At 37.7% G+C, this 13,925-nt stretch overlaps 1 protein-coding gene across 18 annotated transcripts in view; it reads left to right on the top strand.

Moving 5' to 3' along the window:
* Positions 1 to 13,925, top strand: part of MAGI2 (membrane associated guanylate kinase, WW and PDZ domain containing 2) — a 1,255,661-nt gene that overhangs the window by 785,961 nt on the left and 455,775 nt on the right. For all 18 annotated transcript variants that reach the window (XM_070617000.1, XM_070617003.1, XM_070616985.1 and 15 more), the window contains one exon: positions 7,361 to 7,576. In XM_070617000.1, coding sequence (XP_070473101.1) covers positions 7,361 to 7,576 — 216 coding nt within the window. The remainder of the gene's footprint in view (positions 1 to 7,360; positions 7,577 to 13,925) is intronic.

Consider the following 13,925-nt stretch of genomic DNA (forward strand, 5'->3'; position numbering starts at 1 on the left):
TGGACAGCTACATTTCGCAAAGATTTGTCCAGTGCCTGTCCACATTGGCTAATGTGGATAAATGGAAATTCAGTCAGATTGACCACAGGAATCTTCTGAGAACCTGCAAATAAATTTCAGAAAATGTTAGGTGGATTAAACCATCTACGTGATTTCTGGAGAGTATTGACAGTCAGTTGAAGACAGTACAATTCAGAATGTATGGCATTGGGGATTATGTCGTGAAACTAGCATCCATTTAATTTAAAATAAACTTGCAGTTCTTAAGCGGAGAATAATTAAATTGCAAAATAATTCAATTCCACACATGAAAAAACAGAAATTTTCACATCGTTTGCACAATGGTGCACTTTTTGAAAGTTGCATTCAACATTGAATTTTCACAAAATTCAGCAATTTACGGTTCAGTACAGGTAGCAATGACAAAATACCATTTTTGATGTTTTTCCTATTTCCAGCATATGTGAGATTAATGCTTTTTGCCACAAGAGGAAAAGACAGTAGTAGCTTTTGAGGTCAGAGAGTTTTAGTATCTTGGTTTCAACCCATAAACTACATATGACATGACGAGGAAATGATACCATTTTGGGGGAGACCAAATTTAAATATCAGAGCTACTTATACAAAAATAACTTCATAAATCAGTTGACAAACGCATTCTGAAGTGAGACTTTGTGTCATATTTTCCGGTAGGAAAGTGCAATTTTAGAAAAGTAGCATATTTGCCAGGTTACATTGCCCAACTTCGTTTTGTATTTACGGAATTTCTAATTTTCTAACTCTGAAGCCACACGAGTGTGATTCTTGCCATGGTTGACATGAGTCATGATGATTTTTAGTGCTAATTTTAACTCGTTACTATCCTTTGTGTAATATGTTATACATGTTTTAAAATTTGAGTTGAGGGGCCAGTCCAGTGGTGTAGTGGTTAAGTTCGTGTGCTCTGCTTTGGCAGCCCAAGGTTCACGGGTTCGATCCCAGGCACAGACCTGCACACTCATAAGCCATGCTGTGGCAGCAGCCCACATGTGAAAAATAGAGGAAGACTGGCATAGATGTTAGCTTAGGGACAATCTTCCTCACCAAAAAACAAAAAGCAATTTGAATTTAGAATCCTCTCATGATTTATCTGTTTCTGGTAATACAAAGCTAAATTTCTGATGTGGATAAAAATGATTGTTTACTTATGTTCTGGTGGGTTTTCTAACATAATTAATTATGAGTAGATCTGGAGCTCTGAATCTCTTCGTTCTGTTTAATGTCAGAGTCAAATTTTGCAGGTGCTGTTAGGGCAAGTATCAATTTATTTGCTCCATTTACAAAACTGTAACAAACAAATGATGAGATTCTCAACCACTTAAATTTGACACACGTTTCCAACACAAGCGCATATTCTCAAGCTCTCTGGGGATCCCAATGATGGGGTATGTTGTATGCATGTCCCAGGATCCCTGTAGGCAATCATCTCTCTCTCACTAAACCATTACCCAAAATTGGCTCTTTCTGGCTATCAAAATTGGAATGAAAGCAAGGAGCATATTGGAGAGGAATGGAGGTCAAGACCTTAATCTATGAGGTATCTTGAAGACAGGAACATCACCTAACACCCATCTTCACTTGGGTGCCATATGGAGTGATCATGGTTATTTGACACAAAACCTACATGTATTATTATTATACAGCCAAAGGACTGACACAATGGTCAGCATCTGAGTCTACTACTTAAAAAGCCAAATGAACTAAATAGCAGATCACGTGTTTCTATCATGAAAACTGATCCTGTGTTAAAGAGAAAGGATGTTGGACATAAGTATTTCAGTTTGCTCCTAGCGTTTTTAAATTTCCCCCTACCTAGAATTAGTTTTTGGTGTCTTTCCTACTTCTTATCATAACATCAGAATTTAAATGCATAAAGAATATAATGCCTCTCAGAAAATACTATTGTGATGTTTATTACCCAAAGGGAACAGGTTATAATTTATTGAAATAGTTTCCTATTCCTTTTTTCCCTTGTCTTCACTATTAAAAACAATGTGGGGCGGGGGGGGGGGGGGACCTGGGAAGGGTCAGAAGAAAGACAAAAACATTATATAAAAGATTTAAAGACTTTTTGAAAAGGTTATTCAGTCTAACGAGTGTGGAGAAGGCAGAGGAGTCATTCCATGATAATTTTCAAGGGTAGTATATGAAAAATTATTTAGAAGGCTGTTTTCATCTCTTCTGGATGACTTAGGAATGGGTCTGCATAAAAGTGGGCGATGGATTAGATTCTCCAAGGACTCCTTCGGCATGTGAGTTCACAACAATGTATCCAGTTTTAGTCCGTCTCCCTTTGCAAGAAATTAGCATAATATCCAGTGTAAATGACCATTTATTAAATGTTTTTTATTATTATAAAACCAATTACTGACATGTTATAGACTATCCTTTGTATTCAAATTTCTAGAAAGCTTTTCCATATTTATAATGTCAGAAATGAGTGCATTCACCCTGTTTCACTCTTTTGTAACTATATGAAAAAATATTCATTCTTGTAAGTACTTAAAAAGCTGAAGAATAAATAAATCAAGTTCCTCAAATAATTGCCTCTTTTCTTTTTCAGGCTTTGATTAAAAATAGGTTATGTAAATTTATAGATTATCCTAATTATGGTAGAACTAAGTGAGCAATTTTATAGGTCATTTCCATTTTGTCATCATATTCAACAACAAAGCAAGAGAAATTTTATGTTAAACTTACATGAAACTGCTAATGGATATGTCATTCTTTACAAATACAGGTGGTCACTGACTTATGATGGTTTGACTTACGATTTTTTGACTTTACAATGGTGCGAAAGCGATACGCATTCAGTAGAAACTGTACTTCCAATTTTGAATTTTGATGTTTTCCGGGGCTGGTGACTTCCTGCACGATCCTCTCTCGTGATGCTGGATAGTGGGAGCCACAGCTCCCAGTCACCCTGGGATCACAGGGGTGAACGACCAATACTCTTAACGACTATTCTTTCACTTTCAGTACAGTATTCAACAAATTACCTGAGATATCAATACTTTATTATAAAAGACGCTTTGTGTTCGATGATTTGCCCAACTGTAGGCTAATGCAAGTGTGCTGAGCACGTTTAAGGTAGGCGAGGCTAAGCTATGATGTTTGGTAAGGTAGGGGTGTTAAATGCATTTTCAACTTACAGTATTTTCAATTTAATGAGTTTATTGGGACATAACTCCATTGCAAGTTAGGGATGATCTGTACAAATGTATTCAGTGAAAAGTGGGCTTGAAAAGTCTATTATCCCCATCCAACCCCTCTAAACACACACACACACACACGCACACGCATACACATCTTGGGAAGGGGAGGAAAAAAATTGCCTAAAATGTCCCTGACTTTTGGCTTGGTAACAATTATTGTCTTTTCCTTTTGAAAGTGATACGTTTGTGCTCAGTGTTTGTGGCTTTGAATGAAATCCTCTAGCATCAGTTCTGGGCAGGTTGCAAGTTGTATCACACTTTTTTTTTTCCTCTTGAGAGGCAATATAGTATTTTGAAAAGAGATGAGGTTCTTAAATCAAACACATGTAAGTTTTCCACTTGCTTCACATATAATATTGGGAAATAGTTTCATTTTTTTAGAGCCCCCATTTTCTTTTAACTGCCGAGGCAGAATGACTTCACAATGTTTGTGATGAATAAATGCCAGAAGTAGCCACCATGTAGTGAGCACCTATTCTGATCCACTCATTATCATCAATCTTTATAACAACACTATGGGGTGAGATTGTTCTAATCTCCACTTGGTACAAGAGCACATCAGCCAAATGCCCGTCACACTGTCTAGCTCAGCCCACTGTGGTGGCGGCAATGGCAATATAGTGGTGGTCATTGTGATTGCTTTTGTGACTGTAGTCATCTTACAGCCACACTTTCCCACTTTAACTGACTCGATTTAAGAACATAAAAAGGCAGCCAGGTTAAGGAACACAGGATTCAAAGTCAGGTTTACCTACCCGCGATCTGTGGGGTTAAACGTTACACCATGTCATTATGGTAGCTTGAGATTTTAGGCTTGCTCAATGCTGGCACTGTGCATAGAGGTACTTCATTCTTCTTGGGACAGTGTTTCCAATTTATATTTAAAAATAGTTTGGGTGTTTATTTTTTTCTGAAAACACGCCGATATGTTACCTAAAAGGCACATTTTATCCTTAGCATATGGATTTGTGTACACTTACATCAGCGAGTCATTTCAGTGACCCAGCTACGTGACCACCTGGCTCATTCTGCTACTTGGTGAAGATATTTCTAGTTTCCCTGTTCTGCGCATTGGGTTTAGGGTAATAGCCTATTCTCCATGAATTATATTTCTCGAGTGTAGTAACTGTATGGGTTATTTCTGTGCCTCTTTCCAATTGCTGTTATCATTGCTGGTAAAGATCACCTTAACATCTTAACTAACGATTAGTACTCTAAAATTTAATCTGAGGTATTAATTTCATAAATCAAATTGTACAAGTAGAATATTGCTATATAATTTACAATCATATCACATGCCAATAGGTGTAATTATTTCGCCATATAAATTCAACAGGATCTATTACTTAATATTTATTTTTAGCCTAAGCTATGCATTTATTTCTAATTAGTGAAAGGTTCTTTTTCTACTTCAGAGAGAGTTAAACCATAAAAACAAATGGAAATAAAAACCACTGAAGTGTGATCCATTTTTCTTGGTATAATGTATATACTTAAAGGCACTAAAGATCTCACGGTACTACTTAAAATTATGTAATTAATTGAGACATGAACAGTTTTACATTATGTTTGTTAGATAAGAAGTAATATTGAGACTCCCTAGAAAGCAGAGCGGTGTACTGAGAATGGTGCTAGCCCTTATGGATGCTGATGCAATAACAACTCACAGGTTTCTAGGGAGCAACTAGCAGTTTTTGTTTGCTTAGAATTTAGCCCGTCCTTTTAAAGATCAGATTCATTTGAAATGCTCTAAATTCAAGTTAGAAAGTAACCTTTAGCAAAATGTATATGACCCACTTTGCAGACTTCTGTATAAAAGTTCTACATGTGTAAGAACCACTTGGCATGGTAATTTTTTTTCTTGTATTACCCTTACAACTGTGAATATCTGAAAATGAGCAAAGCCTTAGAGGCACAGGTAGCCTTCAGAACATTCTCTCACTTGTACCAGCATGCGGTTTACACGGCCATTAAAACCACTGTCATTTTACATCTGTAAAGCTCTTCCTCAGCAATTCTCACTTCACCTTCACAACAACCCAGTGAGGAGAGCAGGTGTAGTGGACGTTTGTCATTTCTGCCGACCCAGCACCCCAAGAACCCACCTGCCTGGGCAGAGCCCTGGGGTAAGAGGGATGGAAGGCAGGGGTCCTCTTCCTCTCCCCAAATCAGAGGAGAGCAGAGATTCTCTCCCACTGACTTGGCAGCTCCAACGTTCTCCTGTGACTGAGGCTCAGCCAATGAGACGACCCTGCCTGAGAGGTTTCCCAGTAATGAGTGAATCAGAGCTGCTGAGGAGAGTGTGGGAGGCAGTGGCTGGCGAGGGCAGTGCCCGTGGCACTGGAACCAGCTAGGACCTTCAGAGTCCAGGGCCAGTAGAGGCAAGTTGGGTGTCCCTTTGTTTCTGCCGACTTTTCCCAAGGTTTTTCAGCCTCTTCCCTCCACTAGACATCTTGTATCTTGTCATCACGTCCCTGTTACATTTAATGTTACTAAAGCAAGTTTTGGTTGATTTGCAACCCAGAACACAGGTGATTATAAGTATTGCTATTCTCAGTTTATAGACGAAGAAATTGTGCCTTACAGAGGTTAAGTAACTTGCATGAATTGTAGTTATGTAGCAAAACCAAGTCAAGATCCCATGACTTCTACTTAAGGGTTGTTTCTTTCACAGCACACTGCGCTCCCATTGCGTTCGGTGGCCTCGTAGTGGTGAGGCAGCTTACTCCTCTGTGCCTCCTTGATCACCATGTTAATCCTACTTGCTGTTATGTTTATCTGCGTGATGTCAGATGTACCTGTCTTCCACACCAGACCACTGAGCATCTGGAAGACAAGGATTGTATTATATTCATCATCTTCTCTCAAACATGCTCTAGCGCCTGGGTGCATAGTCAGTGCTAAATAAAGATTTTGATGAATGAGTGAACAAATGAGTGCATAAGTTATTCAATGACATGAAAACACCAATATAAGTTTGAAGTCAATGATACAAGTATAATTTTCATTTTAAAAAACACCACTATGGGGGCCGGCCTGGGGGTGCAGCAGTTAAGTTTGCATGTTCTGCTTTGGCAGCCGGGGGTTCACTGGTTCCGATCCCAGGTGCAGACCTACACTCCACTTGTCAAGTCATGCTGTGGCAGCGTCCCACATATAAAGTGGAGGAAGATGCATATGGATGTTAGCTCAGGGCCAGTCTTCCTCAGTGAAAAGAGGAAGATTGGTGACAGATATTAGCTCAGGGCTAATCTTCCTCAAAAAAAAAAAAAAACAAGGAAAAGAAAAAAAGCAAAAGCAAAAAAACACGACTATGGTCTTTAGCAATCAAAATTTTAGAATATTTTACATAAAATAATTTGCCTTGAATATATAACAATGTTCACTTAGTAAGCATTTGTTCCATACCTACTATGTGCCAGGTTCTTGTTACAGAGATAAATAAAAGTTAGTCTCCTTCTTTCAGAAGTCTCACAGACTGATGAGAGAAACAAATGATTCCAGAGCTCTGATCATGAAGCTGTGGGAAAAGGGGCTGTGGTAATCTAAGAACGATTACAGCAGCAGGCCCACCGTCAGCAGCCATGGGAACGCTACATGGCATGGAGATTGACTCTGGGCAGAATGCTGCACACGGCAAGGACAAAAGCCAGCACCCTCTGAAAGCTGGAGAAAAGCACAGTGTGTTTGCCTTTCCAGAATGTTGTGAGATTTGCTAAAAACCAGTTACCTGTACCCTTATTCAGACATAATTATATTTATGAGGTTATAATCAAGGCTTGTTATCAAAGATTTTTGAATAATTTTGAAATTGCTATGTACCATATGAGACTAATACATAAATATATTATATTTTAGTTTGGCACAAAGGTGAGAATGAAGATAGATCTGTATCGTTATTTAATCATTAAAGCCCAGTACAATAGAAGCAACAAATAAAGATATATAAAAATATGAAAAGATACAAAACCATATATATGTGTATCAAAATACATATATATGCATAAAATAGGATAAAAATTTATCAATATAATTTCCACTCTTTACGAATTATGCACACAGTAGGAGAAATATTTAACTCCATAATGTTTTGGTATCATTTGCAGACAATTACTACGGTACCCCGAAGCCTCCAGCAGAACCAGCACCATTATTATTAAATGTAACAGACCAGATACTTCCGGGAGCCACTCCAACCGCTGAAGGAAAACGGAAGAGGAATAAGTCGGTGAGCAACATGGAGAAAGCAAGTATAGAGCCGCCCGAGGGGGAAGAGGAGGAGAGGCCTGTGGTCAATGGGAACGGAGGAGGAGTGACACCAGGTTAGTCATTTACATGTTTTATAGGTCCATTTACTCTTTTAGATGTTACCAAATATGTCTTATATCTATGTGTTTAAATGCATGTGTATTTTCTTCACATATATATATGTTCAGACATGTACATATATATATATATATATATATATATATATATATGGTTACAGTTAACTTCAGAGAGAGAAGATTATGACATCAAATGGAAAGGCCAAGATTCTTGTTTCCAATTTTTTTAGTTTTAATTTTGACATATCAAGCAATTCATTCAACTCCCTCAATTTTTGGTTTCCCTTATATAATAATGGCAGTATAGTGAATGGTTTAAACCTCTTAGAAAGTGTTACAGGTCATGAATATGATTGGGTAAAGTTCTGAGGTCTTTGCTAATCAATATTAGATGAAATCTAGCCTTAGAAATCTCCGCATGCTCTCAGTGCTGTCAATAGAGGTTGTGTGACGTGATTTAGTTAACAACTTCAGTGAATACAGTCCTCAAAATGACCACAGCTCCAGAAAGCACATTTGTTCGTATCTCCACTCTTGCCACCCAATCTGGCAGAGTGGAGAAAGCATCTTTATACAGTGACATTGTGAGGTCACGCACACTTGGACAAGGAAAAGACTTGTCACCCCTTTAATTTGTGATCTACTGTATCACATCTGTAAAGAATATTAGACATATATAAAGTATGTTGGTGCAAGGTATGGATTTGCTCTTTTCTTATGCTTATTACTAGTGGAGTGGAATTTTTTATTTATAAAGTAGATTTTTTCATAACATTGTCTATAATTAAATGTTACCAAAATAAAACTATGGCATTCTCTTAGCCTCTAAGCTTATTCTTAAGATATTTCCTACAACTACTTCAGTGTCTATATTTTTATTTATCACTGTGCTGCTTTTATAGTATTTGAATTTCATGTTCAGTTGCTTATAAAATAAAAGTTTCATAAGCTTATTTTTTACCTTCCTTGTTTATAATACCTACAAAAATGTTCTTCATTGAACATAAGGAGACCAAAATCTAATCTGTGCCAGTCAAGGTATAAAACCTTAACAAGTGGTTTCATTGTGATTGGTCAGAGGAGGATAACAGCCTCCATTAATATACTGGTTAAAACTTATTCTCTGACCCTAGTAATCCTTGATTTCTGGATACAAATGCCAAGAGTCACCATAGACACGTAATGTAACTTGTTTAATGGGAAATGATCTGGTAATTTTTAAGCAATTAGATACCTTCTCTTTTTTGAATCTGAAATACCTTTGTCAAAATATTTACTTTTCATCATGTGATTGATTTAAATGAAGTCGATAGTACATAGTTTCCTTAGTGGATCTTTGATATGAGATGCAAAACACTTCGAGTGAAAGCAGTCATCCCAAAAGAAGAAGTTGGGGGTCAAAGAGTAGTTGCAGAATTTCTTACTAGTTAGCACCTTATAGTTAAAATGTAAAATATATGGCCTTGGTTAGGCTCCGGTCTTTGGTTTCTATTCCATTTCCACTCTGTATGGGGCAAATCAAATGACGCATTCTTGACCCAGAGATTCCTAAACTAGAAATTTATATAATTGGGGAGAGTAGTGAATCTAGAAGGTACCATTTCCTTCTGAAATGCATACCTTAGACATGAGAATGGGGTATTTTTACGGCTAGGAAGTCTTTAAGGGCCTCAAGGAAAATGAACTGATTGAACACTTCTTGACCAGCCCTAGATGGATGACTGTCTCTGGACCCCTCAGCCTGAGGATGGTAGAGAACAACTGTCTGGGCCAACTCCAGCATCTCTAGATAGTCAACGGATGCCACAAACAGTGGTTCTGTAAGCCTGGCTGGACAAGTGGCCCCTACACTGTCTTTTTCTTTCCCATTATGAGAGATAACAGATGTATAAATTAGGCAGCTCTTCACTCAGTGTTCCAAGGTGGAAGAAACAGCCCCAAATTAGAAAGTTTGTCCATTGTCCCTTATTAGAAATCTTTTGACAACTAGCATCTTTGAAATGTCTTTGTTTTACTTTATTTATGCAATAGAAACTTTAGAATATTCTTTGCCCCCTCTCGTACATTGACCCAACTCTTCACCTTTTGAACTTCATCACATTTTTCTCCAGCACAGAGTCTTTGTCCTGCCTTTATCTTCTTTCCATACACATTCTCCAGATACAGGACACTTCAAACAATATTGAGAAAATTTTGCTTAAATGTGTGGTAACACTGTCCTGTACTAAACGTCAATTCAGAGTATAAATAGTGTACTCAATGAGGCACACTTGGAGAGTGAGCAAAGCTTACTGAGGTAACTTTATCTCATTACAAAAAATATTTATAATAATGGTAAAAAGAAAACATAATAATCAATTTCTTTGGGATGCTAGGAACTCCTTAACCTCATTATATGTGTTAGTTCATTTAATTTCCCCAACAGTCCTGTTAGCCAGGTCTTGCTTTACAGATTAGGACACTGAGGAACCCTTCAGTTAATAATTTGCCCGATGACTGGAATTCCTATATAGGAAATCTGTATCCAGAACCCATGCTCTTAGCTGCTATGCTATCCTGAGTCTTTCATCACCAAATAGAATCATGAATATATTTCTCAGAAAAATCTGTAGACACATGACCACTGTTGTACCCGTTCATCTTTAAAAGCGGCATTATAAATTTCTACCTACCAACGACTTCTTATTTCTTTCATTTCTGGAAATCATGTACAAGTGAACTTATTTCCCTCTGTGGATATAAAAAAATCCTTAGTTTTTTAATAATATTCTGTATGTATCTAAGCATCAAGTCTACCAATCTTTAACTCCTTATATACTTTACCAAAATGAACTTTTATCTCTATGTAAATAAAGATTTGAGAGGAGTCCTCAATTTATTTCTACACTCATTTTCTTCACCTTTTCTCCTTTGAACTGTAGTTTATACTTAGAATTATACATTCCTTTTTCTTTCAGATCATATCTGTATACAGTCAGTGATCACTTTAACTATGTAATTTTTCCAAGAAGTTCCACTAACGTTATCAATGAAAATTCACATAAAATATGTGAATACTCATTTTATGCTAACTTCCCTCTTTTTGCTCAGAATTATATCAAACACATGGATTTAGCCCACAGTACCTAGAAAAGGCCATGTAACGATCTTTCATTATCTCAGATCAGAAATGTCTTTCTTTCTGACATACATCACTTTGGTCATGGAAATCAACGTAGTTCTCTCCTTAGAAATGTAGTTCTATCCTTGTTAAAAATAAAAATTACAAAAATAAAAGTAAAAGTAAGACAAATAATGGCAACTCTGCTTTAATGAATGCCTACATTGTTCTAGGCATATAGCATACGTATTATCTCTAACCCCATAATCATGGCATGTTTACTTAACAAATGGATTGCTGAAATTTAGCTGAAGGTGTTTCACTAAGGTAGTGGTTCATTTAGTAGGAGAGTTGAGATCTGGACCCAAAGATACCTGAGTTTGTCCTCTCTCCGCCACATTTCTCTGGGGCCGTTAACCATGCTGAGGACAAAGTTACTCCTGACCTTCATAAGGGAAATTACAATCCTGCAGCTCAGTGTATTTCATCTGCAGTGTATTCTGTTATATTCGTCCTTCATTGGGTTCATGGCAGTGGTGTTAGATCTGATGCTTGCAAGGATGATATATCCTTACATCATCTTAGAGAATCTGTCTTTGAAGTGATACTTAAAATTCACACCCCCAGGAAACCTTCCCTTGACGTTAACCTCACCTATATTTAGACATCTTCATCTTGTTAGAACTGACATCCCGCCCCATGGCTTCAAATACTGTAGATATACCTGCAGCCTTCAATTCTCTCCTCTGTTCCAGGGCCATATTTCTAACTACTGCCCAATGGACTGCCCCACTTAAGCATTTTTTCAGCAACTTAAATGCGACATTCCGCTTAAACTCTTCTCCCGTAAAACAAATAAGCAAACCAACTCACAAAGTCCTCTACCTGATTTCTCTAATTCTTCTTTGTGCCCAGATAGATCAGAATTATCTTTGATGCTTCCCTCCCCCAGGCTGGATATATATTATCGGGTACAAAAGATCGCTGGGCCTTTAGCTTTCATCTCTTCCTTCCAAGTATCACTGCCCCTCCTACATCACTGCTTTATCCCCTCATTTGCGAACCAGTGCCTTGCCTGACCTACCTTCCTCCAAGTTCCATCCTTATCAAATTTCCTGTTATTCCTCAATCAGTTAGGGATTCTTAGGCCTGCAATGGGTCATGTAACTATCGTTCTCAAAACTTGCATGGGCTCCTAATTCTACTGCTTCAAACTCCTTAGGCAGCCACTCAGATGCTCCCACATTTGACTACAGCATCTCTGTTAGCTTTGTCTCCTATTATTCCCCCACTCTCTTCTGTCCTCTACATCCCATACTCATAAAACACCTCCACCTGTCTGATAAGCTCTTTCCTACATTCAAACTTCCTATTCTTTTATTCAAAATTCAAAGCAATTTTTGATATCCCCCTTGTTGACTCCCATAAGGAAAAGTTGAGACTATCCATCACTGAATTATTTATATTTTCCATTCCTTTGGGAGTTATTGGTTAACCTGGTATTTGTAGGTCACTTTCATGATGTGCATGTCTGGCGTCCCCACATATACTGCAAACATGGTTAGGACAGGGCTTACTTCTACTTTTTAGTTTATCTGTCTCAGTTATTAGTATATACCTTTAAATATTTCAAGTTCTTAGTAAATCTTTATTTTTTAGTCAACCAAACCTTTAGAGAATGTTAAAATTTTACTATGTAAATGTGATTAGATTTAATTCATGCTCATTTTACATTATTCAGTGTCTTCAACATGCACTGTTTCTTCATTTGAAAGATACGAGATTCCTGATCTTACATTCCTTCAAAAGTTGTTTGATAATTAAAGAAAATTATGCAGAAGTATATTTTTAAAAATATATTCTTAGAGATGAGAATTATTCAGTCTCTCTAACTGTGGGAAAATACCAAAAATAGACAAGAGGTTAATAGATGAGTAGATAGAACTTTTTTTTTAAGATGAAACTTTTCTAAAGAAAAGCAAATCCTGTGAACCATGGTTATTGAGTTAAGCTCTCTTGGATTTCTTTTATGTCATGAATTATCTGCTAAACTTTTCCGGAAAGTAATTCACTATTATAGTGCAGCTTCCCCTCACCAGCTATTAGTAAGCTTAGTGCAAAGAATTAGAGATGCACATATATTTTAAAGGCAGCTAAATCTCTCTGTTAATACACACACACACACAATGCCAGGAGGAACAGGGCCCGTGAGAGCTACCTTCGCCAACAAAGGGAATACAGTATGCGTACACAGAGCTGCCTTCCGCAGGCCCCCAGCCCGCAATTAGTGCAAATGAACTGCATCTCCCAGAGAGGGAACAGAGTGTCCCTTATGTGACCACCGAGTGTCCTCAGCAATGATCTCAGTTCACCGTTAGGGACCGGCATCCAGGTCCTGTGCTGCTTGGCACGCTGACCGTGCATGCACCATCAGTCCTGGGTCTGTGAATGAGCTCCTGTCACTGTCAAAAGAATTATGTGCTCCATAGTGAATCTCGCTGTTTTCCCGTGAATAATGGCCCACTCTGAAACCACCCCAACGCCTGTCCCCTGCTTATTTTTGTGTGGGTTCACAGAGACTGCGATGTGTGCACCCACTCCGAGCTTTATCTTTTATTTATTTACTTATTTATCTTTTGAGGACGCTTAATTTTGTGATCTTGTTCCCAAACACGGTACTGGGTTTTATTTTTCCATTGGAGGGACAAATTTCTGGGTCTATTTTAATCTTCTAAAATTAAATATTCCATTCGTAAATGAGGAGCATTCTACCTTTTCTGAAGAGGATTATTTGAAAGTTGATTTTTAAATACTCCGAGTAGCTAGGTGTCGTTATAAAGTAACAAGAAAATCTCTTTAGAGTATGTGCTTAGACATTATAATAGTAATTGTAACTACACCAGTGGAAAGCAAAAATGGGATCATGACTGGTTTCATGTCACTTTGAATCAAGACAGGCTCACTTTGCGATTAAACTGAAAGTGATACATTGTTTAAACGTGTTCATGCCCTCAAAGTGATTCAGCATTTTCCGGATCTTGCGCTTGACCTTTGTGGAGAGTGTTTTCCACTTCTCTGGGGGTTTATGTGATGTGCGTCAGAGAGAGATGTGATAAGTGAATGAGGAGTGGGGAACAAGAACAACCAGGTAACAGTCAGGTTTGTACAGCACTTACAGAAAGCCTGTGGACTAGTGGAAATGAGTGTCATTAGGTTCTCCAGGCGTTCTTAGAGTCTGAGCTTATT

The sequence above is a fragment of the Equus przewalskii genome, chromosome 4 (assembly GCF_037783145.1).
Source record: "Equus przewalskii isolate Varuska chromosome 4, EquPr2, whole genome shotgun sequence".
Taxonomy (NCBI): Eukaryota; Metazoa; Chordata; class Mammalia; order Perissodactyla; family Equidae; genus Equus; species Equus przewalskii.